This window comes from Botrytis cinerea, chromosome 11 (assembly GCF_000143535.2).
Source record: "Botrytis cinerea B05.10 chromosome 11, complete sequence".
NCBI classification, from domain to species: domain Eukaryota; kingdom Fungi; phylum Ascomycota; class Leotiomycetes; order Helotiales; family Sclerotiniaceae; genus Botrytis; species Botrytis cinerea.
The window spans coordinates 593,087-620,002 of NC_037320.1; the positions used below are offsets into that span (position 1 = coordinate 593,087).

Here is a 26,916-nt window from a genome sequence, read left to right on the forward strand (position 1 = left end):
CGCGTTCTTCTTTGTGGTCAGATATATATTCTATGTGAGAGCTCAACTAAAAGCAGAGGATGTAAACAAAAGCTCTTGCATCATTCCCTAAAGAATTTCGTTGCACATTTGACACGGTAAAATTTGACGAAAGAGACTGCACACAAATCATGAAACAAAGCTATTGATATCCTATTCAACACTAAAGCACTACTACAAAACCATATTATTAGTATGACCCTGCGACCTCAAGTCCCATTCTCGCCAAACGTTCCATTACTCGAAAAGTTCAACATCAAATGTTCTTGATTGACCTCTGAAGATACCCCTTTATTAGTAAACAGTTTTCCTCGTCCTTCCATCCAGGTATTCATCTTTAGCTTTAGCGATTAAGGTCTAGCTACCGAGTGGTCCAGTAGTCGTTCCAGACCTCTGCAAACGGTTTTCTAATAAACTGTATATGTATTAGCTAATCTGGTAGCTTTTGGGTGAAGATTCGACTGCAATAGTATACCTCCGACTATTGATTAGAACCTGCCGTCGGACTGGAATGTGAATGTACGAGATCACCTTGGAGGAGAATACAGAGAACGATATCGTTTCTTAAATTCATCTAAATAGGCCTTGTTCAAGTTCCATGACAAGTAATACAGTGATCTATGTTCTATATTCATCAACTTGAGTCCTCCTCGAGGCACCAAAATACAACAAAGGTTGGGAAAAGGCAAAGCAAAGCGCAGAACTTAAGCTTGTTCGATTTGCGAGATATCCATAAGAACGTAAGAAACCCCAAGCCAATATTGAATCCTATATTTCAGTTCTCCGAGTTCAAAGAGAAAATACGCTTTTAAGTCTCGGATTAGGGGAAACAACCAGTCTATTGGACTTGATTCAATAAATTTAGTGTCCAGGTCAGTGAAATCGTTCCAGTTGGCGATAAGAGACTGTGTAACTGTATCTGTACTTTTTTGAATGGCTTCTTCTCGCAAGTTTATGATTGGGTCATACTCGCCCATCCACACGCGATGATATACGACCACTAAATATGTAAGAATCATGAAGTAGCATTCTCCAGATATACTGACCAGTTTTAAAATTCCCAGAGTCATTAATTATCCAGCGTAGGTCAGGTCTGGGCCTAGTAGACCGACTGCGACCAAAATCAAAACCGAGTTGTGATGCTCCCGGAGCCATGGTGCCAGACACTGAAGAACTCAAACCAAATTTGATATTGGTGTTGTATCTGGTTTCTAAAAGTTCGTTTGTCGTTGTGTGGACATCTGAGCTGAGGGTTGCTAACTCAAGAAGCCTATCCGATGCTCTGATTTTGGGACCTGAGCGGCGGGGCGCTGTCTTAACAGATCTATCCAATGCTCTAGTCCTTATAGGAGGAAGTATGAGACATAAAGCCCTAGTGCTGGTTTCGGATGGTATTATAGCTAGTTGCTCATTAAATAAAGAGGGCATTGGAACAAATTTAACTGAATCAGGGTAATCAACACAGCTCGGGTTAGAGTCTTGAGGCTGCCAATTGAATTTTTGGTAGGAGATAGATTTGGCCTTCGATCCTTGTACTAAGCTAATGTCGGCAATAAGAGTAACCAAGGGAATTTCACCGCTCTCCATGGATTATTCGAGTTCGGAAAGATGTCTCGTCTTGGTAAAATGGATGACCTGGAGGAAAAAGTTGTCCTGCTTTGTTTGACGTGAGATAAAAACGAAGGGGGGAGCTTTCTAATCTAGAATTCTTAGCACGGAGTGACATTATAAGTTTCCAACATATATCTGCAGATACTTCAGTAGATGTATGGAGTGTTTTGCGCGCTTAATGAATATCAATGTTCCACATAGAAATCCCTACGTGATCTGAATACCTAGCCGTCAGTTTGTTAGCTATGAAGCAATACAAGCCAACCGTTGATCATATTTTCATATTGTTTCACATCATTCGATCGATGAAGACGTGCATTTCTGAACGAGGTAAGCACGAAAGACTAACTCACGTCAGCTACAACGATGCCCGCATGGTATTAGTCGCCCAGTGAGGGGCGACGGCTGTAAACCAATAAAACCAATGTTATACTCTGGATTTGAATTTGACTTACTGGCCTTTCGATATGCCCTTGATTGTCTTTTGGTTTTCCAATGCGGACGCGACCTGAACAATTGTTCTTTAGAAGTTTCTATCAAATAGACAAGCGCTTAATGACCATTTTATCATGTCACTTTTACGATTTTGTCTACCACCTCCACTCAATTCGGCTACAAGAATCAAGAGTTGCCTCATTCATCAAGTATGTTTACCTGAGGTCTACTACGCCATGAGAATCAACAGTCTCGATATCATTTGTCCAAAAATAGACCTCCAATGCGCTACACTGTGTTATGAACAACATTTCACGGATGTAGTCCATAGTTAGGATAATAACCCCAACTTCAGTATTGCCGCAATATGAACCATCGTGAATAGTCAAGGGAAAATGCACGCGACTAAAGAGCAACTTTCGAGGATTTGCTTTACAACTAGAGAGCAAGTTGTACCCGTAACTTTAACAAATCAAAATCAGCATATTGACTTCCTGCGCCAGTACGGTCAAATGCAGACATTCCCTTAGGGAGAAAATCAAGATACTGGAGTAAACAAATGGCACTTGCCAAAAACTAGCCTTTCTCATTGTTTGAGACCTTATGAGCTTCAAAGAACAGAGACGTCCAGAATCAGCTGATATGGTTGACTCTATTGAGACCATCTCGAGGGAATGTCGTCGTTCCGATTTTGCTAACACGAAACCAGGAAAAGTCACAACCTCTTAAATCCAGTGCCTTAATCCTGTTGATCTCAGATAAAAAGTATTGTTCATTCACAAGATTGTAACCGTTAGGATTTGCAAAGGCTTGGGATAGATGCAATTGATAGCATGACCAACTTCCATCCATATGCATCAACTTGATGGCGACACGAGAACAACGCGGCCGGTGCGCTTACTAAGCGAGCCATGTCGGATTGTCAATTTTGTGGACACGGTGCACCTGAACCCCATCAAGCTTCACCAAAAGTCAACAACCACACTCCTTTAACACCTTACGCTTTTAATTGAATAGTCCCGATTGATTCTCGACATTTACCTTCCTTTACCTACAATAATAATCACTCAAAATGGCGCCAAAAGCAACCAAAGACAAATACTCCGTGATCCTTCCTACTTACAATGAACGTCGCAACCTTCCCATCATTACATGGCTTCTTAATCGCACATTCACCGAGCAGTAAGTTTGCGCCAATTACTCGCACTTTGCGCGCATTAATATTCTCAGACGGCAGCTAATTGAATTATAGAGGACTCGATTGGGAGCTCATCATCGTTGACGACGGTTCCCCAGATGGAACCCAAGTCGTAGCCAATCAACTTGCCAAAGCTTACTCCCCTCATGTTCTCCTCAAAGCTCGCGCCGGCAAGCTTGGTCTCGGAACGGCATATGTTCACGGTCTTCAGTTCGTCACCGGAAACTACGTTATTATCATGGACGCGGATTTCTCTCACCACCCCAAATTCATCTCTCAAATGATCGCGAAACAAAAGACGCTTTCTACAAACGGTGGATATGATATTGTTACTGGCACAAGATATGCCGGTGATGGAGGTGTATTTGGATGGGACTTGAAGAGAAAATTGGTTTCCAGGGGTGCCAATTTATTCGCCGATACCGTTTTGAGACCTGGGGTTAGCGATTTGACTGGAAGTTTCAGATTATACAAGAAAGCGGTTTTACAAAAGGTTATTGAAAGTACGGAAAGTAAGGGATATACTTTCCAGATGGAAATGATGGTTAGAGCTAAGGCTATGGGATGCACGGTGGCAGAAGTACCAATCAGTTTCGTGGACCGTGTTTATGGCGAGAGTAAATTGGGTGGTGATGAGATTGTGGAATATGCAAAGGGTGTCTTGAATTTGTGGATGAAGGTTTAGGTTAAAGGTGTACGTGGATATATTGTATGCATGCTGGAGTTGGTGGTTTTATTGGGATCTATAATGGTCGGATTCTAGTACTGGGAATTCGATGATGTATACTATCATATGGTTGGACTGGTGCAATTTTGACAATGAAACTTCCTTTTCACTCAGCAGTCGAGTGGTTGCATCTAATCCAAGTTTTGGAGTGACATTTCACTATTTTTGTCATCATTCATGAGTCTCCCCCGACCCCTTTCATTGCTAGTTTAGTATTGAACTGAATGGTAACATTGCGATAACCAAAATGAACTATTTCCAAGTCATTATGTCATCCGCAATTTTCTCGCCAATCATATAAACAGAAGCTTGGGGATGTCCAGGGAGCGCAAAAGGAAAGATTGAAGCATCGACGACTCTTAGACCCTCTACTCCAAATACCCTTCCCCTCGAATCTACAACCGCATTCACATCTCCAGGTTTACCCATTGCGCACGTAGCACTAGCATGCCACATTGGAGCTGAATTCTCTTGAATATACTTCAAAATTTCTTCATCTGTTTGTACCGCCACTCCTGGGAGAATCTCAGATCCTATCTTAATAGATTTAGCTGGGTCGCTGTCCCAGATTTGTCGAATACGTTTGAATATTGCTACTGCGACTTCGGAATCTGCAGGGTCACTAAACCAAGCAAGATCGATTACTGGCGGGTCTAACATGCTAGAGCTATTGATAGTGACATTGCCCCGAGAAAGAGGAGCTGTGAGTACTCCGCCAAAAACACCAATTGTAGAGAAATTGTCACCTCCAAAACCTGCTCCTACATATTCTGCTTCTGGCCAGTCAAATGGGAAGTATTTTAGTGATGATGTTGTTTGTTGCGAAAAATTCTCTCGTAATTCTTTCGGGATTCTTTCGAAAGATAGGTAACCGGCTGCCGAGCTGTACGGCCCATCAGCATTGTCGTAATATTGTTGCAATATCTCGGCAGACTTGTTCGGGTTTGCAACAATACTTCCAGCACTAGGTGTGTCTACTTGGTTGAGTACAGTGAATGAGACTTGATCCCATAGATTCTGCCCTACTCCTGGAAGCTCTGAAATCAATGGGACGTTTTGTTTCTCGAGTACGGGGCGCGGACCGATTCCTTCTCAAATTAGCACGTTGTTCTTGATTCTAAGGGTAGCCTCTTACCAGATACCATAAGTAGTTGTGGCGAATGGAAAACTCCTGCAGATATGATAACTTCTTTCTTTGCATGAATCGTGTACTGAAACCCCGATGTCGACACTTGAACCGCATTTGCTCTTTTCGGTGAACCAGAAGCGAAAAGGATCTTTAAGGCTTGAGTATAGGTATGCACCATGATATTCGTATTCTCAATAGCTTCTTCTAAGAAACTTGACTGCGAAGATGATCGTATAGCATTCTCGGGCTCGATGGTTGAAGGTACCCAAGCTCCCTGACCTGATAAAGAACCACTACTGAAGCCAGTTGAACTCACTGGAAGGCCAATGGACTGTACAGCTTTCGCAAGTGCATTTATCGTGGGGTCAACCCAATTATTCCAGGAAACTTGTAGCGGTCCTCCAAAAGAGTTATCAAAAGCTGTGGTGTCATACACTACAGTTGCAGATGTCGAGTTCCTTTTTACAACATCAGGCGGAGTCAAATGACAAGACTTCTTGTAATACGGAAGAAGATTCTCAAAAGTAAAACTCTCGTCTCCTGCAAGTTCAGCCCATTTCTGATACGTTCCAGAAGTAGCACGGTGGTATGATAACGCATTCAGTGCTGAAGATCCTCCCAGCGTTTTCCCTCGAGCATAGTGTATTCGCCGGTTCCCAGCATTCACCTGTGGTACAGAGAATAAATCCCAGTCAATAAGAGGTTGCTTAGGATAATCTTCAGATGAGTATACTAGGGGCATTTGCAGGCTTCCATATGGGACGGTGCTATAGTTTCCATTGTCTTGTTCGTAAAAACCACCTGCTTCAACCACGCCGACAGATGCTATTTTTGCGAGCCTTGATGCAATAACCAATCCTGCTGTTCCACCTCCAACCACTAAATCTGTTAGCTTGATTTCTTTAGGTACTCAATGATCTCACATACCAACATAATCATAAGTGGCATTTCCAGGAACAGCAAAAGCACTCGAGCGAAGCCGTTGTCGAGTTTGTGCAATACCAGCTACAGATTCTATGAGCGCAAGCAATATCGATATCCAAGCACAAAACATTGATTTTATTTGTCGTATTTGGAATGGTTTATCGGGTGTCCATCGCGAAATCCATGAGTTTATATGTTCATTTTGCTGTCTCAGGGGACACTTTGAACCAGGCAAATTCCCCACTGCCAAGTGTCAGCAGTACATCCGGATAATATCCTAGGACGAATCACGTCACCGATGAATTCTATAATACCACAGTGCTAAGATTATCTGAAGTATTAAGAACGGAGCTGCTCCACAGTTTATACTGTACACACGCGGCTTGCACGCCGTCCGCGATACATCAAATGTACCAATCATAATGTCAACCAACGAAACCTCACAAGATGACAAAATTCTTCTCACTGAATTCTTCTCTGGCCGCTAGCTCAATCACTTCTCTCTTCATGATATCATGGATACACGCATCACCTACGTATGATTAATGGTTTCCGCCTGTGCTTGGCCGTAGCACGAGCGGGATGTCAGATTGAAAACCAACAGCCATGATATCTCTTCGTCGAGCATTTTTGGCAGCGAAGTCTATGCACCCTCGGTCTGTGGTTATTAACCTTCGTTCAAAAGATACTACCATGGCTCGCATGAAAAGTCTTCAGGATGAGCCAAGTTTAAGTCGATCCAGTCTCCGTTAGGAAGACCGGTAGGCTCAACTATATCGTTTCCTTCCTGGCACTTTCGACAAGCATCAATCTCCACTAAAAGCTTGTAGTAAATTCATACTTTCATTATTCAATCTGTAATGAATCATCATAAGAAAATCTCAAAGTATCTAAACTGATATTTCAAGAGATATCGTCATGCCAATTTTCGTAGTGACCGTGCGCCCAATGATGGCCACTAGTGTATTTATCCTTAACCCCTTCTTTGGCCTCGACGTCCTTGAAGCTCGACATGATCATCCACTTCAAATCACATTCACAATCTACACTTTTTCAGTCTCTCGTTTTGAATATATGGTCATTCCAAGACAGATAGAACTTTCACTGTGGCTATACCAGGCTCGGATGAAATATCATATGGCATGTTCGCAAGTCAAGACATACATAAAGATGATATCATTATAGAGCGCAGCCCAGTCTTATCCATCTGTGGCTTACAACTAAGGAAGCATTTGGATTTGATAGATTCATTGTTCGGAGAAGCGAAGACTAATTCGAAATCTTGTACAAGCGACTGCTTCAATTATTATGAGCTCTTGAACAAATTTGGGCCAAAGCATAGCTTTCTCTTCTGTTCCCATCTCTACTTTTGTAGTAGAGACTGCAAGCATCTTGCAAAACAGTATTGTCACGACGCCTTATGTGGCGTTAATATACTGCCCATCTATTCTTTCTTGAATAACAAGAAGTGTTATGTACGTGGGCCAGAAATTTCTGGAATGGTATGGTTGCGGCTCTCAGCGATATACAAACAAGGGGGTGGACACCCACTTCAATATCCTCTTGTAGCCAATCTAACCAGTCAAGAAGCAGCTGCTGAAGACCCCGGGTCATTCAGCATCTAAGCACTCTGGAGATACTCGGTATAGATTTTTTCGCTAATCAATGGTGTGATACTTGAGTATTAGAAGCATTGTGGTACGTCCATGCTTTTCTCAGAATATCATTCAAACAATAATAACTGATGACACCTGCACAGGCAAACATTCAGAGTCAACTCGGCTAGAGGGTATAATGATGAGGACGAGTACGGGTGCCGGATCGGTAGCTTATACGAAATGTCTAACCATAGTGGTGAAAATCTGCAAATACTGGGTACGCATATCGTTGACACTGATCAGGAGGGCTCGAAACTTCAATACTGTGCTAAGAGAGAAATTAAAAAGGGGGAAAAGGTGTGTGTCACTTACATTGAAGTACTATCCCGATCAAAGATGGAAAGATGTCTCGCCCTTGCCAGATGACTCTCCGGTGATTGTAGGTGCAAGAGATGTTTGGCTGAATAGCATGTAATAGCCTTGTGGCTACCTAGACTTATCTTTCACAGCACTGAAACATTCGAAAAAACTCAAATCATGTCTTAATGATTTGAGCCTTGATATCTATGTCTTGTGTGTATTGCGAATAATTATCAAAATTAAAGCTATCAGTCGTTTCTACCACGAAGGCTCAAAAAAAGACACTTACTTCCTCCTCCTCCATATAAACTTCCAAACGGAAAGAGACAAAACCTCAATTTCTCTAGAGAAATAGAATAACAAGCTAGGAATCCGGCTTGAGAGTTCAAGACAATCCCTCTGATCAGCTCAATGGAGGCAAAGAGAGCCCAAAACCCCAGAGCTCGCACACCACCCGCATTAAACTAAAGGGGGAATATGCGTTTCTTTTTTCTCCGTGTTCAAGTAATCATCACCCCTCTAAACTCTTCCAGACCTTAAAACAAAAATTCTTTTCCCCTCAGAAGAACCGTATTTTGTCGCATGTGTCATCTTACGAATATGTTGAGTTTCCAAGTTTGCTGAATCGAGCATCAAAATGCTCACTAGATCCATGTGATACTACAGATCAGCGAGTCCACTTCATTACCCACTGACCAAACACTAAAGAGTGGATCATTTTTTAATCGATTCTCCAAATTCGATTAATGCCGTTCGGACATTGTCACACACTTCTCTGATTATTGGCTTTGCATCGAATTCCAAGTAATGTGTTACCGGAGTTGCGATTTCCATTTTATCGAATTCTTTGTTCCGTGGCAATTTCACCAGACTTTCAACGTATGTCGAGAGTGACTTCTGAAGTGTCTGGCGATGAAGAAACTCGTGTTGATTCCTAAATCGCGAGCTTTGAAGAACTATAAGATTGATTTGACCATTGGATATGTGTTCCTGATCGGGAAATATGCAAGCTGAATATGCCTCAGACCAAAACTTCTGGATTTGGATCGCAAGCCATACCCTAAATCTTCGTTCCAATGTATCAAATTTATATTCAAATGACTTGAGACCCCGGAAAGCAAATAACTCGCCAGTGACCTTGATTGGGATTCTGCAACGATAAGGCTCAGGAGAGTCCCCGGTAGGCTTTTCAGGCTTCCCAAAGAAACTCTCCGAGGACAGTAGCCGAAGATGCTCTAAGTTTGGACACTCTGCTCGAATTTGACGTAAGTACCTCTCCTCAGTCTCATCTCCCAGGCTATCAATCCATCGGAATGTTATAGATGCAATACCGGCTGTGTTGTATTTTCCAATGCGAGAAAAAAAGTCGACATCGCGCACATCAAAATGATTCGATTTGAAGACTAGTCTATTGCCAGCAACTATTCGATGGGTTTTTCGGCAAACCAGTGATAGACTTGTGAATGTAATCAACTCTGGGAGAGATTGGCACATGTCATATCTGTAGAAGTATAAATGATCAAGGCGGAGCAATAGGTTAATCTCGGTAACAAATCTTGTAGAAGTTTCATGCTTCTTGGCTACAATCAGAGGCTCGCTTCTGGTGATGCTAAACCTGTAGATCGACGATTGAATCTCTTCGGGTAAATCTAGAAGGAAGATTTGTGTCTTGGTATTGAAGGATTGAGATGGAATCTTTGACAGTGAAGTTTCTTCACATGACTGTGTAGGCATCTTGAGTGTCAATGTTGCGTACTATTGGAAATAGTCTTTGAGTTGCCAAGCGCTTTTGAATGTCCGCAGGTGATTCGATGATATGCATTAATTGAAGATATTAATTAGTTAGGAAAGATATACATGTAATGAATCTATAGACCAAGAGCCATCGGGTACTGGAATATCAGACGGAATTTCGTCAATTGTGTGATTGACCAAAATCAAAGTATTGGGTGAACGTTTAATGAAATATTGATGGTCTTTGATAAGACTCAGAAGGTGATGCTCTCTCTTTGGGCGAAGAAAAGTTGCTCTTTCAACTAACAAAACTCAATTAAATCGAATTGTTGACATGGGAAATGATCAACTCAAATTTCAGGCTTCATAGGCACCTTGATTCATTACTTTAGTATTGCTGGTTGTGAACCCAGAAAGAGGTACTGCACTAGTGGAAACAGAATACAGAAAGTCCGCACCCTACAGTGCAGAATTGGCCATAGGTTCTTTCCTGAAGAACAGCGAAAATGGTAGACACTTCCTCAGCGACTACTCTCGTGTGTTGATATATCTGCCCTTTAAGTGGCCAGATTGTTTTGGACATCTGCTCCTGAAAGAATGGACCCGATGAAGTTCAAAACTAGCGAGTCATCCATATGTAGTAAGAGACAATGGCGATGAGCATTGATTATTTTTCCGGCCGAGAAACACAATTAAACACTTGTCAGGGGGGGGGAATGCAACTGGAAAATAATTTTTAGATGAGATAAAGTTGATTGCTCGGCTGTAGATTGAGATTTGAAGATAATGCGTGGCCCTGACAGTTTTCAGGTTAGTTCCGTAACTCAACACTTATAGCCAGTATCAAACTGTCAGTACCATTATGACATAACGTAATTCTTGAATCTTCCATAACTATCCAAGTTGTCAATGACTCGAACTCTCGGGGTGCCGTCTAGAATAAGAAATGGTGCAGGAACAAACTCGATAGAGAATTTAAAGAAGTCACATCTGGTGTCCAACTCAAACGGTTTAGAGTGGGCATATACATTTCCCCTCATTTAACAGACATCTGCTACGAATTCAATATTCAAAAAAAAAACTCCTAGGGTAATTTCCCCTGACATTCCGTAGATCAGAAATAACAAATCTTGACCAAATCCGCCTCTCCAAACCAAGCCGCTTCCCAAAATCGCAGAACTAGCAAGAGAGATGAGACCCAGACAGTTCAGACTTCAAAGATAGAGGAGTATCCTCAATCCGCATATCAACCAAGCGAACACTCTCCTCTCCTTTTCCGAACAAACCTCCAATCCCCCTTCCAAATCTCGCAGAACAAGCGAGTCGAAGTCGTCAAATGATATATACACCAGCACATCCCCAACAGACAACATCAAAAAGCGCTTAGCAAATGGAAGATTCCCCAACCAACCGTATTTTTCTGTATCTTTCAAATAAGAAGATGAAGGAGAAGTGCGAAAGTTATATCCACGAAGAGGATACGAGAAGAACAACTTGCGTGTGGAGTTTCGGCGAAGAAGATTATTGACAGCAAGGCTCCAATCCAACACTATCAAGACCCCATAACAACTCAGCAACCATCCCTTATTCCAAACACACCAACACAAATCAAGATATCTCTCCTTCAAGCCGAATAATATCATCATATCAATAACGATACACAAGCTAACGCTTTGATGTCTTTAAGCACTGTATTGCGCTTATGAATTCACATTTGCATGTGCTCATTATTATCTACGATTTACAGATATACATAACTCGCATTAATTTCACACATACATCAAGTAATCAGAGCAATTTTTTGAATTTTTGTAACGGGAGTTTTCCTCATAAATAACCAAAGAATATCTTATATAGTAAAGACTGTAATACTGTGAAATGTCCCTAGGGGGTTAGGTGAATTCGCTTTCATAGCTTCTTTTCTCTTGACTCGGCAAGGAAAGAAGCGTCAGAACCATCAATATTCTCTTTCTTCATTTATTATCCTGGCTCTCGCTTTTATACTTCTCTCATATTCCATTCAAAACATATCGTCAGATATTCAAACAGCAAGCCGGACACTAATACCAATCACCTTGATCTTGAAGACCCATCGAGTAATGGTGCTGTCCCTATAATTCTTAGTTACATTACCTCACACAACACATCTAGGGGGTTTTCATCCGCATAATACTTCGCATACACTCTAAGAAATGATATACACAACCTCAACAATCGAGTCATAGAGTTCTCTACCAAGAGAAAGTACCAAAGCAATCATCAAGACCCCGCCACGAACCTTCGGGCTCAAAAGATAAAGTGAGTAATCATGTCCACTTTCCACGAAGACTACCTAGTGGCACCTATACTACTAGGTATACGCTACTCACGCTGCTTCAAACCAAGATATCCAAGTGCCGATTCAGTACCGATTCAGTACCGAAAGCTATTCTTGAGGCTGGTACCATGTGGCTGAAAATCAGACGTGCAACAAATTAGAATATAGAGCGCATCGATTCCGTTCGATTCCATTTGATGGAAGCGATAATTCTTCTAGAACGTTAAGCTTGTATTTAGAATACATGAGATTGTCCCTCTTCTCTAGCATGAATAAGTAATATTCAAAGCATTTGATAGTCGTGAGGATGGGAATTGAACCATTATCCCAACGCATGTATTGATATGTCTTCAATGCTTCCAACGCTTTGAATGACACGACATATTTCCGCGTGGAAAAGGGGTTGAGGAAATCCTTCGCGTGGTGTGCCCTCTGTCACTCCTTTCAACAGAAATAATCAACAAATAATGCCTTCTTGTGCTCAACGCAAGATGATCTGTTCCTCCACACTTGTGAAGAGAAGATTTTACTTTCAGAGAAACAAGGCAAGAATATGAAGTGGAGGTATTAAGTGAGTTTGTCAGAGAAAAATGACACAAATATCTAGAAAAATGATAAAACGACAACTCCACAGCTCGTCAACTTAGCAAAGCAAAACATGTTGAACATCAGACGGGCATGAACGTAGAGAACAAGAGGCATAAACGTAAAGACAATAGTTGTTTTTTCTTACAAACAGACAGAGAAATACATCCTTCGGCCAATAGAGCACAAAGTAGTAAGTGCGGCTAGTTATTCTATACAAAATCTCTCATCGCAACCATCGAACACTACCCTGTTCCCGACTTGTCCAAATGCTGCATACCATTCATACTTACTCCGTATCAAATGTCGTATACCTCTAGACCTGATGAATGTTGAATCCTCGAATCACCAGTATGGAGTCGAATTGTAGCTGGTGACGTGAAGACAGAAACGTTCACAGCTTTTCTCTCAGCTTTGTCCTATCCATTGTAATAAACAAAGCTTCCCCAATAGCCAGCACCAATCCATTCCCATCCTCGATCGTGGCTTTCCCAAATATCTTCCTTCCCGTTTGCTTGTCCACCCAACTTCTCCCCAACACAACCCCTGGTGTCGGGATTGGGTTTTTATACGTAATGTGTAAATACGCCGTCATGATAGTTTTATCCCTTGGCTTGGCGATTAACGCTGCACAACCTATCATATCATCTAAGATCACCCCCGTGAATCCGCCGTGCGCAGTATCAATATGGCCATTGACATGCGTACCCAAACTCAACAATGCCAGAACCTCGCCAAACGAACGCGAGGAGTCGGATGGAGAGTAGAAGAATTGAGAATGCGAGATAGTGTCTGGTGTCTGAAGGGTAATGGCCGTCAACGTATCACAATTATGCTCCTTGAGGAGTCGCGACGAGGGTAGAAAGGGGTGCAGAGAGTGGTCTTCGAGAATTGGTTTACACCATGGTGTCAAGGAGAAATGTTCGGCGGTTTTCTTTGGGATGGATGTCGATGGAAACAGACCCTCGGGAGAAGTCATGGTGGAAAATGAATGAGTGTGTCCATTGTGAGATGCAATTGAAGTTGTTGATGGCAGTACATGCGGTGTTGAACCTCAGACACATGTTAATCGGTGTGGATCTGATAAGTTGTTCTACTTTGGATGTGTGGTTAGGTTTGATAAGATAAGTGGATTCGGACTTCGGAACGGTGAGACTAAAGCGCTTGAAACATGAAACTAAAGAGGAAGAGGTGGAAGAGCTACTCGCAAGCTATTGGAGCTGTGACATGGGACCTTCGGAAGCTAGGTAGTTCAAGGGAAAGATGCAGGACTAGCCAGTTCACTGCCAGCAAAAAAATAGTAATACCGTCTGATGTTTGAGGAAGCTCTTAACGGTGTCTGAACATTAGACTTTTCGCGAGTGCACACATTCAGGAGACTCACGGAATCAAGGTTGATGATGGGATTGGGTTGTCGAATAGGGGAAAGGAGGAAGGGGGAAGGCGAAGGCTAAATGAAGCTTGGGAGGATTATTATTGATATTGATATTGATGTTGTATTGGTGATTGACACCGGAGGACTTGTTTGCGTCTATTCCAAAATTATTCACCCTGCTCACCCTTTATATATGAGCCATTCTTCATATGCATAAGTTAGATATCTATCCAGGTGGGTAGACATTTGGTATGTAGACATTTGATATGCCACCGCTGTAGAATATGCTCGTAGAATATGCTCGTAACATAAAATCACCGCAAGATCACAATCCACAATGCGGCAAGGTTAGATGAATGGACCGTCTCCTGGCTAAAAATAAGGCTGGTCAGTTCTAATTGCCTTGGCTGAGCATGCGAGCTTGCTTGTCTGCCCTCCCTCCTGCCCTCCTCCCTCCTCCCTCCTCCCTAGGTCACTGTGATGGTGAGATGCCGCTTGAACCCTTTGGCCCCCCATTGTCACAATCAATCTGGCACTTCTCTAATTACGACTCTGCATGCTTACCTAGTGCCGATTGATATGCTTGGAGTGGGAGGCCGGCCCTGCTGTGAAGTTGTGGTGCTTGTGCCTTTCGAATTATGAAACGAAACTTTGCTGATAACGTCGAATGCCCCCTCCACCCCCCTGAACACTGCAATTTTACCAAGATGACAATTGACCACTCACGACGAGAATGCCCGAGAGAGGTTTCTTTTGTGTACGAAGTAGCATCCAATGGAACGCTGTCTTTCATTAGCATTGGTCGATATTCCGAACGGTTTGTGGGCACGGGAGTAACACAATAACACAAGAATACAATAATACAAGAATACACAGGCCCGATTCTGGTCAAAACGCGCCCAGAATCATTTTTTATATATGCTCTGGACCTCTGCAACGAACGTGCGATCGGATCTCTGGTGTCGGTTCGATTTCTTCTCGTCCAAGTATTCCATTCCATTCCTTCCACCATCTCCTCGCTCTTTTCACGCTTCCCTTCATATTCGTCGTTGGGCTGGCCCTTCATTGGTTGTTGCAGCCGGTCGTCGATGTTGGGTCATGGATAGGTAGCCACTCACTCACCACACTCATCATCACACTGATCATCATCACGCTCACGCCTCGCTCACGCCTCACACTCCCTGCCAGTCCATTCAGTTCGTTCTGTCCGTTGCCAGTCGTTTGAAACTTCATGCGTTTGTTTGCGTCAACCACGAAATTCATTCCTTGAATCGCCCTTCACAGACCACCCATCGGTTTCTTCTATTCCATTGGTACCATTTCCCCAGAGTCACTCATAGCAGTACCATTCAGAGCGCCATCCACTCAGAGCGCCATCCATTCGCAGCACAACTATCTTGATGCGCCGTACCCATCTCCTCATTCTCGCGCCTCTTGTATTTACTTGTATAACAGCACAGTACACCCTTCCACTTCTTACACTTTGTCAATTAAACTCAACGACAATTAATAGATCCACCAACTTTGCACAGCCTTCGCCATCCTGTGACGATCCTTCCAATTATTTACGAGAACACGAGATACATATCAAAAAACTCGTGTGTGTGCAAGACACATGAAATTCTCCAGCTACAAAAGTCTAGAACCTTTCAAATAAGATAAAAAGTACAAAACGTTTGGATCTACACATTCAAAGGGTTCCCCTCCTGATCGTTTGACAGCTTGCGTCAAAGATCCTCCGAGAGCACCTTCGTACCCCACGATCCCTAGCGAAGATCATACAGGACTGGCACACAAGTGTACATCATGTGGAAACGTCTCAATGCCCCAAGGAGTAGTGGCACTACAGCTCGTCAATCATCGATCAGTGAACCTGTCCTTGTCGAGACAACTATTTTTGAGAAATCTTACGGAGCGGCTGGTGGTATAAATGTTGATATAAATATGCCATCTTCCGATAGAAATGCTCCTCGTCCGTCAAGACCGACGCGAGATACTATTCCAAAAGGATTACCACTTCTACCATTGTAGGTCACAATGTTTATCTGTTTACTCTGAGGGTGGGGGCGTGGACGTCCGAGGGAAATGATCACGAGGGATAATGGATGTTGGGCTTATGTTTCAGCTTAATGATATCGCTGTCAAATCTACATTCTCATGCAATCATCAAACATCTGCTAATGTTTATATTAGTGAAGCAGTTCCTCCCATGCATTCTCGCCAGAATTCCGATAATTTCAGACCTGTTTCTTCTGTCTATTCACAGCCTTCTCCAGGTCCTATGAGTGATCAATTTCCATATAATACATATGCGAAACCAATGACTCCAAGTTCAGCAGAGGTATCACCTCCAAGCTCTCCGGAGTTCGATGGAACGCGGCGGTAGGTCGAGTATTCTATTAGTTTTTGAATAGTTCTCTTTGGGCTGGTTCGATTTATAAAACTGGCAACGATCTGTGAATGTTTGGGAATGCTTAATGCTTCATTATTTATTGGCGCAACTATATCGATAGAAACTAATGAAAGTTCAAACAGAAACCCAAGTCAATATCAAGATCATGAAGTCTCTCCAATCGATGAAGTGCCCGATATTTCACAACTTGGTTTCGGGAAGTCGAAGGAAAGGACGGACTCCAGGTTGAAGCCACCATCGAGTAACATTCCTGTTATGCGACGAGAAAAGAGGCGAAATCAAGTCGCAGCAGCAGCAGCAAATTTACTAAATCGCAAAGATGTCGATGGACCAAAGGGTAGAAAAACGGCAGATGTCAAATGGGATCCATATTCTGGCGAACAAACTACAAGCGAAAAGGGGAAATCGCAATTCGTTAAACCAGGAGAATACTCACCACCTCAATCGCAAAATTTCAGACAAATGGGGAACACATCAATTATTAGCGCCGGTCCGCCGAAACCTCAAAATCAGATATCTTTTGGAGAGCGTGTTCGCAAATTGAAGAATAATGCGCCGGTAGAGAAACCAGAATGGAAAGGGGCAACAGGACGTTCAAAAATTGTACCCGCGCCGTCCGATAATTATAGCATACCTCCACTTAATATTCCAATTCCAGCGAGGAGCGAAAAACGCATTACATCAGGCACAAGCACCCCTGTATCTTCCATCCGAAGTGCAAATAGTGAAACGGCGGCGGCACCAAGCTTCATGGATCTACCCGACCCAGTATCTATCAACGCAGGACAATTGTTCAGCAGCCAAAACAGTCCACAAACCTATAACGAACCCTTAATTCAAAACCTCGAACCCATTCATGCGACTCACCTTACAAATTTCACCAATGATATCACTACAGAATCCCCTTCTGTATATTATCCTTCCCATTCTAAGAACGATTCCACAGGAACGATTGAACGAAATTTTCGAGAAGCTCTTAAGAATTCTTTTCCTTCCATCGATTCAAGCGAGCCATACGTCCAACCACCTTCGCGCTTCAGTGTCAGTACAAAAGCCACTTCAGAAGCTACCCAATCTACTAGAGCACCCTCACTTGATTTACAAAACGAGATGCATCCTCCACTCCCAATCCAATCCTATACCATGACAACTCAAGGACCTACTTCAATACTATCTCGAAAGCGCCCAAAGGTCATCGCTGATGATAGCGCATCTATTTATTCTGCGAAGAGCATTACTCGCAAAGCTATCAACTCAAACAGTCCAATAACAATCTCCATGACTTCTTCTCTGCCTCGCGAACATAATCCCCCACCGCGCTCTTCATCCACTGTCACGAAATCTCTCCCCAGTACTCCTGCCGAAAGTGCATCCTCAGATCCTATATCTACTCTGGAGGCACGTCTCGAAGCTCTTAAACATCGTAGACAGAATATTGAAAAATCAATCAAACAGATGACGGAGCTTATGCCAGCGGACCGAATGATTGTTACGGAAAAAGTGAGGAGGAAGAGGGAGGTGGAGAAGAAACAGATTGAGGTATTGAGAGAGGAGGAAGCGGAGATTAGGAAAGAGGAACATGAGTGTGGATTGAAATTACACAGGGCGTGGAAGAGGAAGGATAAGCAAGCGGGGTATGAGGAGACAGGATTATGGGTTAGGAGGGTTACTGGTTAGCATGTGGAGTTTTACTCAGCAGACAGATGGAAAATAGGATAAAGTGTTTTCACGGCGTAGAGAATACGCAATGGTAAAGCTGGTAAAGCAAGGCGGTTAGGAGTTCAGTAGGCGCATACGGAAGGAATTCTTTGAGGGGATGGATTGATTGGTTTGGAGTTAAGGAAAATTCCGCCCATTGCATTGGATTTACATGTCCAATAGGTTACATCATGTTTCAATTTATTTCATAATCGGATTTGGAGATGTAGATCTATTCAGCTGCTCGTTGATCTCGAGCTCTTGAGGGTCATCCATCTCGGAGTCTCGAATTTGTATTATAGAAGACCAAGTGATTTGGTTTATTCAAACTATCAATGAATTTTAATCTTTATGAAATCGAAATGCATATTCATTAATTTCCTGTCCTTTGCAATCGAAGAGGCTGTGTACTCTCTCTGTACATGGATTTGTATCAAGAAACACATCATTGCGTTCTTGGCACAGATCACTTACTCACACTGTCACAGAGTTACAGTTGCCCACTCGCCGCTAAACTACCGGTGAGCTTCCGCGGAGCTAGCTAGAGATTGCGTTTGCGTCTGATCTCTCACGTGATACACGGACGACCACCCATCGTGTTCCCCGCGGTTCCCGAGCTAAAGTACCGTACAGTACCGTAGTAAGCTCGAAGCTTCGACTTGCCAACATCCGATTTGAAATCATTATCTGAATTATCAACGTCGACATTCTGTTTTGTTGGTTTCACTCTTATCTTTGATCTTTGGTCTTTGACTTGATATTTCGAGGACGTTTTCTACTGAGTGCGAAATTTACAATTTGCTTTTTACGAGGATTTATTGCATTGCATTGGATTGTATTGCATTGCGGTGAGAGTGTGGAGATATACATATACGGCATAAAAGAATATCACGATTGCTGGTTTTTGAAGAGAGTAATAGGTTGTTAGAAGGTCATTATGGATTATGTTGAGAAGAGAATGGCTGCTGGTATGTACTTTATAGAGTTTATTTTGTCTGCTGTGCTGGGGAGAGGGGGAGTATGGGATGTCCCTTCATTGTTTGAGATTGGGTCGTATGATTAAAATGGATTGAATCATTTCATATCAGTATGGAATCAGGACGCTAATGATCATGTCAATCTAGAAGCCCAAAGACCTGCCGGTGCAGAAGTGTATGTTACTCCCCCCTCCTCTTAATTCCACCCCATCGAATCAACACTCCAAACCAAGCTCAAACCTTCACTAACACACCCCCAGCGCCAGCCTAGCCACGCCAATCAACCTCCTCCTCCTCAGTCTCCTCGCCCTCCTCACCTACACGACCTTCCGGCCCAAGAAAGTCGACCCCATCCCCAGCGCGCCCGCCCCTATCGTCTTCCGCACCTTCACACCCCCCGAGCTCGAGCCCTTCTCCGGCCGCAACAACACACCTGTATATCTCTCTGTGCGCGGCCGCGTCTTCGATGTTAGCAATGGAAGGAATTTCTACGGACCCGGCGGACCGTATGAGAATTTTGCAGGGAGAGATGCGAGTCGTGGGTTGGCGAAGGGTAGTTTTGATGCGGAGATGTTGACGGAGGATTTGCAGGCTGAGCTGGATGATTTGAAGGATTTGGATGCGGATGAGTTGGAGGCGTTGAAGGGCTGGGAGGAGAGGTTTGAGGAGAAGTATTTGGTGGTTGGGAGGTTGGTTAGTTGTAAGGAGAAGGAGAGGGAGGAGAAGGAGAAGGGGAAGGCTTAGGTTTGGGGTATGGGTGAGGAGTGGATATATGTGTTGAGGTTTGTGGTGGGAATGTGAAACGTGGATGTTTCTACAGAATGAATCTTCATGAAAGACTTCACTGGTCAACTGAACAATGTTGATCAAATGGTGGTTATGGATATCATTCATTCATTCAATACATACATGCCGGCGGGCGGTACACCTACCCATCGAAGCGAGAATGACAAGCCAGATTTTTATATTATGATTACTACATCTATTCATTCTTCTATCCATCTATCCATCTATTCATTTGTGATAGTGTATTATCCCTACATAGAGTATTTCAAACTCGATTATTCGTAGCTTGATCACTATATCACAACACGCAACACACAATCATCCAACCACACAACTAAGTGTATATCTCAACTGTCGACTCGTCAAATATCTAAGTACTAACTCGTCATCACCTCGTCTCACCAGTAGAATACAGTTTGTGATTTCTTATTTCTTTGCTTGCTTGTGGTTGTGGTTATAATTGGATTCGAGCTATAGCAGTAAATTTGAGCAGGGGGGTTTAAGTTTTATGGTATTATGTATGGGTGTTTTTTTTTTTTTTTTTTTTTGTTATATATGTAGGAGTTGGAGTGGGAGTTGGAAGAGGGGGGTTGTGAATGGGGAGAGAGGGGTAAATTGGAAGACGGGAAGATAGAGAAACGACACCACGAGTCAGTTAGTTAATTAGTCAGTCACTTACTCTCGAATCTGTGAACGATCTTTTTGGAAAAAGCGAGAGCTGGTCTTATTTTTATTTTTATTTTATTATTATTATTATTATTTTTTTTTTTTTTTTTTTTTTTTTTTTTATCTCGTCTTCTTGGTTTTGATTTTTGATTTTTGATTTTTGATTTTTGGTCTGATAAAGAAGGAAAGTGATAGACGGAGGGAGGGAGAGAGGAAGGAGCTTGGGTAGTCGGCGAGGGGAGTGAGTCGTTTTTTATTTGGGGTTGGGGTTGGATGTTGGGGTGGGATGTTGGATGAGTGAAAAGTGAAGAGTTTGTGAGGAGTGGAATGGGGGGAGGGAGGGGAAGGGAAGGGAAGGGAAGGGAAGGGAAGGGAAGGGAAGGGAAGGGAAGGGAAGGGAAGGGAAGGGAAGGGAAGGGAAGGGAAGGAGGGACGGACTTGTGAGATATACCTAACTTATAAGGAGGATTTGATTATGTGATTTTTTTAGTTCATGGAGAGTAAGTGAGGATTGAGGTTGGGATTGAACTTGGATTTGGATTTGGTATTGGAATTCGAGATATTATTGTGTTGGGCTTTTGTCTTTTGATGTCGTTTGGGTGGTTGGGTATCTGGGTGTTAATTTCTAATGTATTTGAAGTATTATCCACATGATATTGTGATAAATCTCGTTGGGAACTTCAGGTGATGATGATGGGGGTTTCCTAATCTTCGAGTACCTAGGTAGCTTTAGATATATATGTGGATAGGTATGAATATGAAAATCTAGAATGAGCTAGAAATGTTTCCAAAGAGAAATGAATCTCGAAAGATATGTAGCATGTAGCATGTAGTATGTGATACGATATTACATTATGTAGGACGATCTAATTACCTCAATCTTAAGCGAGACCTCAAACTTCACAATTCTCTACTCCTCACCTAACCACATCAAATCCCACCCCCATTCCAAACCACCACATCCTGAACCACCTCCCCCTCCCTAACCATCTCCTCCGTCAACGACCGACTCTCCAACATCCACTTCGCCCACGAACTCTTAACCCCCTCTCTAAACCCCCAACACGTCACCGTTGCACTCCTCAACCCTTCATGCGAGAGTAATTCCTTCGTATACTCCCAATCGCGCAACGTCCATGTATCCAAACCCCTCGATTCTAATAACGATTTCGATGCTTCTGGGACATCACCCCCATCTACCGACATCACATCTACCATGTCGACCGATTCGGAACTATCGCGTGATTCTTCTGCTTGGGAGTTTCCCCAAACCGTTAAATCCATATTTTTCAACCCTAACAATTCGCGGGTGATGAATCCACAGAAAAGTTCCCACGTCACATCAATATCAATACAAGCACCCATCAATGACTCTGGAACCTCCCTCGCAATCTTCAAATTTCGAGCCCATGCCCGAGCACCCTGGCTTCTATCCGTCCAAAACGGTTGTACAGCTTCGATATTCATACCGAAATCCCAGATACTATTTCCATTTCCATAAAGCACTTCTTCGGCTTCTTCTTTGGTCTGTTTGCATACACTTAGAATGCGCGTGTGGATGCTCGGATTGGGATGGTCGGTATGGAAATTAGCCGAGAGGACTTTGTAGGTGGTGAGTTTTTCGGGGGTGTCTGGGGATATGGGGTAGAATGATTGGGCTGCGCAAAGAGGTAGGCATTTGGGTGGGAAGTAGTATCCATTGTGGGGGATTTGTGTTGTAATTTTATGGTGGCGAGGTGGAAGGAGGAGGAGATAGATTTTTAGACGGATTTCTGTAGGTAAAGAAAGAAAGGGGAATGATTGATTGGCCATCGATTTGAGATTGTTGATTGGCGAGGAAAAATCATGTGACGAATACTCAGATAGAGCTAGAGCATCCACAGGGCTGAACGACATGGATTCTCTCGATTCTTTATCCCTGGTTGACTGTTTCGAAGAATTACAATCGAAAGGATATGAAGTAGGATAAAGAATATCAACATTAATATTTCGGCAATTACTTTGGCATTGCTTTATATCTTTCTTCTTTTGAACGTAAAAAATGTTCATGGATAAGGTGGATAACTCCGGATACCTTGATGGGTTCTCGAGAAAAAAGGACTTGGATGTCATTTTCGGGTAATGCAGGGGCGGAATACCGGTGTAGTTGAAAAGGGGGATGATGTCCGGACTGTCGGGTTTTGGAATTTCGAGTGTTTTGCGTTATCGGTGTATCTAAAATGGAATTAAAGTTGTATTGAAGCGTTGATTTCGAAAATTTGTGATACGTTCAGTGTTTCACTACCACTGATAACAGCCTCGAGCATATGTGGATTTCGAATCTATGTATTAAAAAAAAGTTAAACTAATATTGCAGTGGTGTTGATGAAGATGCGCGTAATTTAGTGGTAAATAGAGGCGCCAATTTGACGTCCTAAAATGTCATCTCTTATGTGTTGAGACAAAGAATATAGATTATATGAATAGAAGTAAAGTAACAAAAGTGAGGAATATCCCATATTAATGAAAATCCAATTGTCTATAAAGAAGCACAGCAGAGCCTGGGCAATACGTAAGGGTTATACATTTCTCTAATGTACAACACGAAGAGACGAATAAGAAACCAACAGTCTGTTTATACCTCGAGACGGAAGTATGACCAGTACATCCGGAATGGTATCTTACAGCATGCGGCTGAGGATGACACTGCATGACTGGTGCCAAAGTACCCAGAGATCAACGTCAAAATCTGACTTCCCTCGTACAATAACTCTTACACCGCAAAATATTTCCAGGAATATACACGTTGTAATTATACACCAATGAGTTCTCGTCGTAAGTACTCGGCAAATCCATTCATGATTGAAGCAGAGAACGCGACAAAAAGGGCCATGGATGAAGAATGATTCGACGAGGGCATAGACTGCATCTCAGAAGTGATATCCAATTTCTGAATACCTTTGATTTCCAACAATTGGGAAACCCATACCAAGTGTTCGTTTGAATGAGTTGTTAAAGTCTTAAACTCCGACGATGTGTACTGTTTCGTTTCTCTTTCGCCTCTTGGTTGTCCTCCCTCAACGATCAATTTCAATCCCTTTAACTGCATGTGATCTTTCAAAAATTTACAAAGATTGTTCCAGTCGCATCGATTCGATTCGAGAGAAAAGATGAAACCTTGCTTGAAAAGAGATATCTCTTGTACTAAAGGTCGCGTACTAGGATTTAGATCGGAAAAGAAGGGGACGATGGCCTCGATATCCTTATGAAAACTGAATGTTCGATTGGAGTATAACATTGGTAAGGTTTCTTCATATATCTTGCGATTCACTCTCATTATAGAGGTATGTATGTCGACGGCAGTGCATAGTTTATATGTCGTCTGAAGTTGTTGTCGCAGAGGAGAAAAATCGACACTGTAGGAGGAACGTAGGGAACGACAAGGCCCATCAGGACGTTGGCCATGGGCGTATGGTTTTTGGTTGCGGATTTCGAAAATTTTGTTGTTGTAATCGTTGAAAAGGTATTCATATATCATAAGCCTGATTTCTGATGGGATACTTATGAGCGCCGAGAAAGATTCGATATCTGCCATGGCTAAAGCAATACGTATCTGTGAAGCTAGAGAGAATGCCGATTTATTTTGGTGAATCGAGGACTGTTGTTTGCATATCCTGAACAAAAAATTGTTTTCCCAGTTAAAGATTAGAGTGGTTGTTAGACAAACTAGGAATATCCATCAAGGTTCTTCTTCTTTTTATTCAACGGCAGAATCTGGAAACACTCATTAACATGATCAATATGGCTGTGCTGGGTGTTAATAGGTTTAACAGATAATGTGCTTCGAAACGAAATACTGAATCGTGTTTGCAATGGCTCTTTATAAGCATAGTAATCTGTAGGTAGACCCGAGTCGAATCATACCACATCGCCGAAAAAGAAACTAGATTTGGGAGACAAATCTGTCACCTAGCATGATACTATGATGGCGATTCATGCTGCTAAGAACTTGGGCAGTTCTTCGGCGAAATCATGAACGGATCGATGAACTGGTTTGGATTGTTATGGCCCTGGTGCAGTAGACTGTGACTACTAGGTAGTCCTCGAGTCCCCTTTGTAGGGGTGGCAGTTGCGATAACATACCGCTCACGCTTTGAACACACCTTTACAAATAATCAGTGTGTATGGAACTCCTTGTAAAGAGTTTTCGTGTGTTCAAACTTCAGTGCAGAGAGTAGTTGAAAATTTCGGATGGAAAAATCGCATGCGTCTATCGGAAAATCGTCGGGTCTTTTCTCATGAGTCGGTGTCGGTTAGTGATTGAAAAATATCCATCATTTCAGGGGACTCATGGTCGATAGATGATTAGTAAACATCTTTCCAAAGGCACCAGAGTTCTTCTACATCGCAATTGCAATCGATGAATGCTGCATTGCTTTTATCTTGTCACTTTGCTAAAGACACTGTTGCATCTCTTGATCATCACTAATAGTTCATCCAAATCTAAGACGATTTCGTTTACCACGTCGATTACTAATCTACCCCTCCATAAATGAAAAATGCCACTTCAATTTTCAATATCAACCTCGAAGGCCAAGGCCACTGTCCGCAATTGCACAGTATCCATATATACTAGAATCAGATCTTATCTACTCTTTTCAACGACTTCTCTATTAGAAGACAACCATGCTCACATGCGTGCTGTTTACTTTTAGCGATGTTACTTCCCAGCCACTTGAATTATCAATTGTCACGGGAACAAAGCAAAGCAATCCCAGCCTTCACCACGCGTAAATGAAAAGATTCCTTCCCAGCCTCCATAAACAAATTGCATGAGGTATGTATAATATGATGCATCTCATTATTCCATGTAAGCCCTTCTAATCTCAGACAATAAACAATTGTTCTCGAGTTCATTCCTATATATTTACAAATTGATGCAACCATGCGTCTGAATACTTCCACTTCCAATATTTTTGCGTTGTCCACGCTCTTTTTGCTATCATCAGGGCTCCCAGTGATTCAAAAAGATGTTATTTCGGTGGAACATGTAAAGAGGGCTACGTACTCGGTTGTCAATGTTCAGGGAGATTCTTCAACCTCCATAAGTAGTGGAAATGGGAAAGCAACTACTGTCATAGAAACAGTCACCAAAACCGAGGAGCCGACAACAAAAACTGTGATCGAGACCGGGTTGACTACAACTACAAATCACGTTTTCTCAACTCAGACTGTGAAAGGTTCTGATACAACCGAGACTACTTCAGTTACTGTTACACCATCTCCGACCACAGTCATTAGCGTCAGTTATTCAGTTGTGGATATTTCTGCAGCGACTACTTCCAAATCTTCATCAAAAGAAGTCTCTACCTCTGCAAGCTCCTCTGCAAGCTCCACTCCTTCGGTATCCTTATCTAGTTCATCAAGAACAGCAACGACTAGTTCGGCAATTATCACATCTAGTGCGTCAGGATCATCAAAACCATCTGAGTCATTGACACAATCGACTTCATCCACAACAGCCACGACGTCAACTTCAACCACACAGTTGACCGCATCGCCTTTGACTTCTTTCAGTGCTTCCGAATCATCCACTGCAGTCGAATCTTCCTCGACGCTATCTTCAGTGATCCCCAGCGTCACCAGCTTGATTACTTCCCAAGAATCTAGTCCGACTCCAACTCTCGAATCACAGTCAAGCACATGCACCGACGAGACCTCATCCGTTTCATTCCCCACCACTACTCCATCGTCTCCGTGGGTGCCTTCTTACACTGGAATATTGTCGAGTTGGCCTGCTATTACAGCCCTCCCTTCAGCCACTACTACCTCCTACGATAGTGGAAACTCGTTCACTAGCTATCCTCTGTGGAATTCCACGACTACTATACCTACAAAGTGAGCAAGTTTTGACTCATTACTCTGAATGCTCGACCACCCCTTAGTTTTTGAGGGATGTTACACCGCAAGGGGAATTCTTGTGACAGAAGGTTCATGTTGAAACCACGTTGCCTCCCTGGCATTCGGCGAGTGATGAAATGAGATTAGGCCGAAAACCAAGTTTGTGATCCAATCTAACAGCTCGGAAAATGTGCTTGGTTTTGTATTTATGTATACATCTTGGGATGGCAAGATTTATTTGGAGTTAAGGAATTATATGGCGCCAAGAGCTGGCAAGCCTTTTATATTAATGATCACACGAGGGATACGAAGAGATACAGTAGTGCTATATAAGATGTCGAGATCCAAGGTACTCAATAATGAAGATAATTAAGATTCAGATAACGTTATTCACATGTTCAAGCTGCTTTCGATTATTCTCTGCGTGTAATAGAATCACTTGATTGAGAACAACATGTTAATCCCACTGCAAACAAAGTGGTATA

The 26,916-nt window shown here is 42.7% G+C and overlaps 10 protein-coding genes across 10 annotated transcripts; 4 read left to right on the forward strand and 6 right to left on the reverse strand.

Annotated features, from left to right (window-relative positions):
• Positions 1 to 722: 722 nt before the first annotated feature.
• BCIN_11g01820 (hypothetical protein) lies at positions 723 to 1,446 on the reverse strand (the record flags this gene model as incomplete). Its single annotated transcript, XM_024698310.1, has 2 exons — positions 723 to 1,018; positions 1,065 to 1,446. The coding sequence occupies 2 exons, from the start codon at positions 1,444 to 1,446 to the stop codon at positions 723 to 725; spliced, it is 678 nt and encodes a 225-aa protein (XP_024551660.1).
• Positions 1,447 to 3,035: 1,589 nt separating this feature from the next.
• Positions 3,036 to 4,098, forward strand: Bcdpm1. The gene is made up of 2 exons (XM_001556607.2): positions 3,036 to 3,246; positions 3,317 to 4,098. Exons 1-2 carry the CDS (start codon positions 3,137 to 3,139, stop codon positions 3,945 to 3,947), a joined length of 741 nt encoding a protein of 246 aa, XP_001556657.2. The 5' UTR covers positions 3,036 to 3,136; the 3' UTR covers positions 3,948 to 4,098.
• Positions 4,099 to 4,214: 116 nt separating this feature from the next.
• Positions 4,215 to 6,254, reverse strand: BCIN_11g01840 (hypothetical protein). Its single transcript, XM_001556608.2, has 3 exons — positions 6,046 to 6,254; positions 5,125 to 5,997; positions 4,215 to 5,077 (listed from the first exon to the last, which is right to left on the reverse strand). The coding sequence occupies exons 1-3, from the start codon at positions 6,170 to 6,172 to the stop codon at positions 4,242 to 4,244; spliced, it is 1,836 nt and encodes a 611-aa protein (XP_001556658.1). The 5' UTR covers positions 6,173 to 6,254; the 3' UTR covers positions 4,215 to 4,241.
• Positions 6,255 to 8,216: 1,962 nt separating this feature from the next.
• BCIN_11g01850 (hypothetical protein) lies at positions 8,217 to 9,990 on the reverse strand. The gene has a single exon (XM_001556612.2). It carries the CDS (start codon positions 9,732 to 9,734, stop codon positions 8,715 to 8,717), a length of 1,020 nt encoding a protein of 339 aa, XP_001556662.2. The 5' UTR covers positions 9,735 to 9,990; the 3' UTR covers positions 8,217 to 8,714.
• A 2,844-nt stretch (positions 9,991 to 12,834) lies between these two features.
• Positions 12,835 to 13,999, reverse strand: BCIN_11g01860 (hypothetical protein). Its single transcript, XM_024695862.1, has one exon. It carries the CDS (start codon positions 13,613 to 13,615, stop codon positions 13,031 to 13,033), a length of 585 nt encoding a protein of 194 aa, XP_024551661.1. The 5' UTR covers positions 13,616 to 13,999; the 3' UTR covers positions 12,835 to 13,030.
• Positions 14,000 to 14,991: 992 nt separating this feature from the next.
• BCIN_11g01870 (hypothetical protein) lies at positions 14,992 to 18,431 on the forward strand. The gene is made up of 3 exons (XM_001556615.2): positions 14,992 to 16,038; positions 16,205 to 16,393; positions 16,547 to 18,431. The coding sequence occupies exons 1-3, from the start codon at positions 15,818 to 15,820 to the stop codon at positions 18,099 to 18,101; spliced, it is 1,965 nt and encodes a 654-aa protein (XP_001556665.1). The 5' UTR covers positions 14,992 to 15,817; the 3' UTR covers positions 18,102 to 18,431.
• Positions 18,432 to 18,798: 367 nt separating this feature from the next.
• On the forward strand, positions 18,799 to 20,056 carry Bcdap1. The gene is made up of 3 exons (XM_001556616.2): positions 18,799 to 19,090; positions 19,247 to 19,274; positions 19,360 to 20,056. Exons 1-3 carry the CDS (start codon positions 19,060 to 19,062, stop codon positions 19,841 to 19,843), a joined length of 543 nt encoding a protein of 180 aa, XP_001556666.1. The 5' UTR covers positions 18,799 to 19,059; the 3' UTR covers positions 19,844 to 20,056.
• A 1,330-nt stretch (positions 20,057 to 21,386) lies between these two features.
• On the reverse strand, positions 21,387 to 22,498 carry BCIN_11g01890 (hypothetical protein). Its single transcript, XM_001556619.2, has one exon. The coding sequence runs from the start codon at positions 22,445 to 22,447 to the stop codon at positions 21,482 to 21,484; it is 966 nt and encodes a 321-aa protein (XP_001556669.2). The 5' UTR covers positions 22,448 to 22,498; the 3' UTR covers positions 21,387 to 21,481.
• Positions 22,499 to 23,034: 536 nt separating this feature from the next.
• BCIN_11g01900 (hypothetical protein) lies at positions 23,035 to 24,779 on the reverse strand. The gene has a single exon (XM_024695863.1). The coding sequence runs from the start codon at positions 24,123 to 24,125 to the stop codon at positions 23,343 to 23,345; it is 783 nt and encodes a 260-aa protein (XP_024551662.1). The 5' UTR covers positions 24,126 to 24,779; the 3' UTR covers positions 23,035 to 23,342.
• A 339-nt stretch (positions 24,780 to 25,118) lies between these two features.
• BCIN_11g01910 (hypothetical protein) lies at positions 25,119 to 26,810 on the forward strand. The gene has a single exon (XM_024695864.1). The coding sequence runs from the start codon at positions 25,476 to 25,478 to the stop codon at positions 26,430 to 26,432; it is 957 nt and encodes a 318-aa protein (XP_024551663.1). The 5' UTR covers positions 25,119 to 25,475; the 3' UTR covers positions 26,433 to 26,810.
• Positions 26,811 to 26,916: the final 106 nt, after the last annotated feature.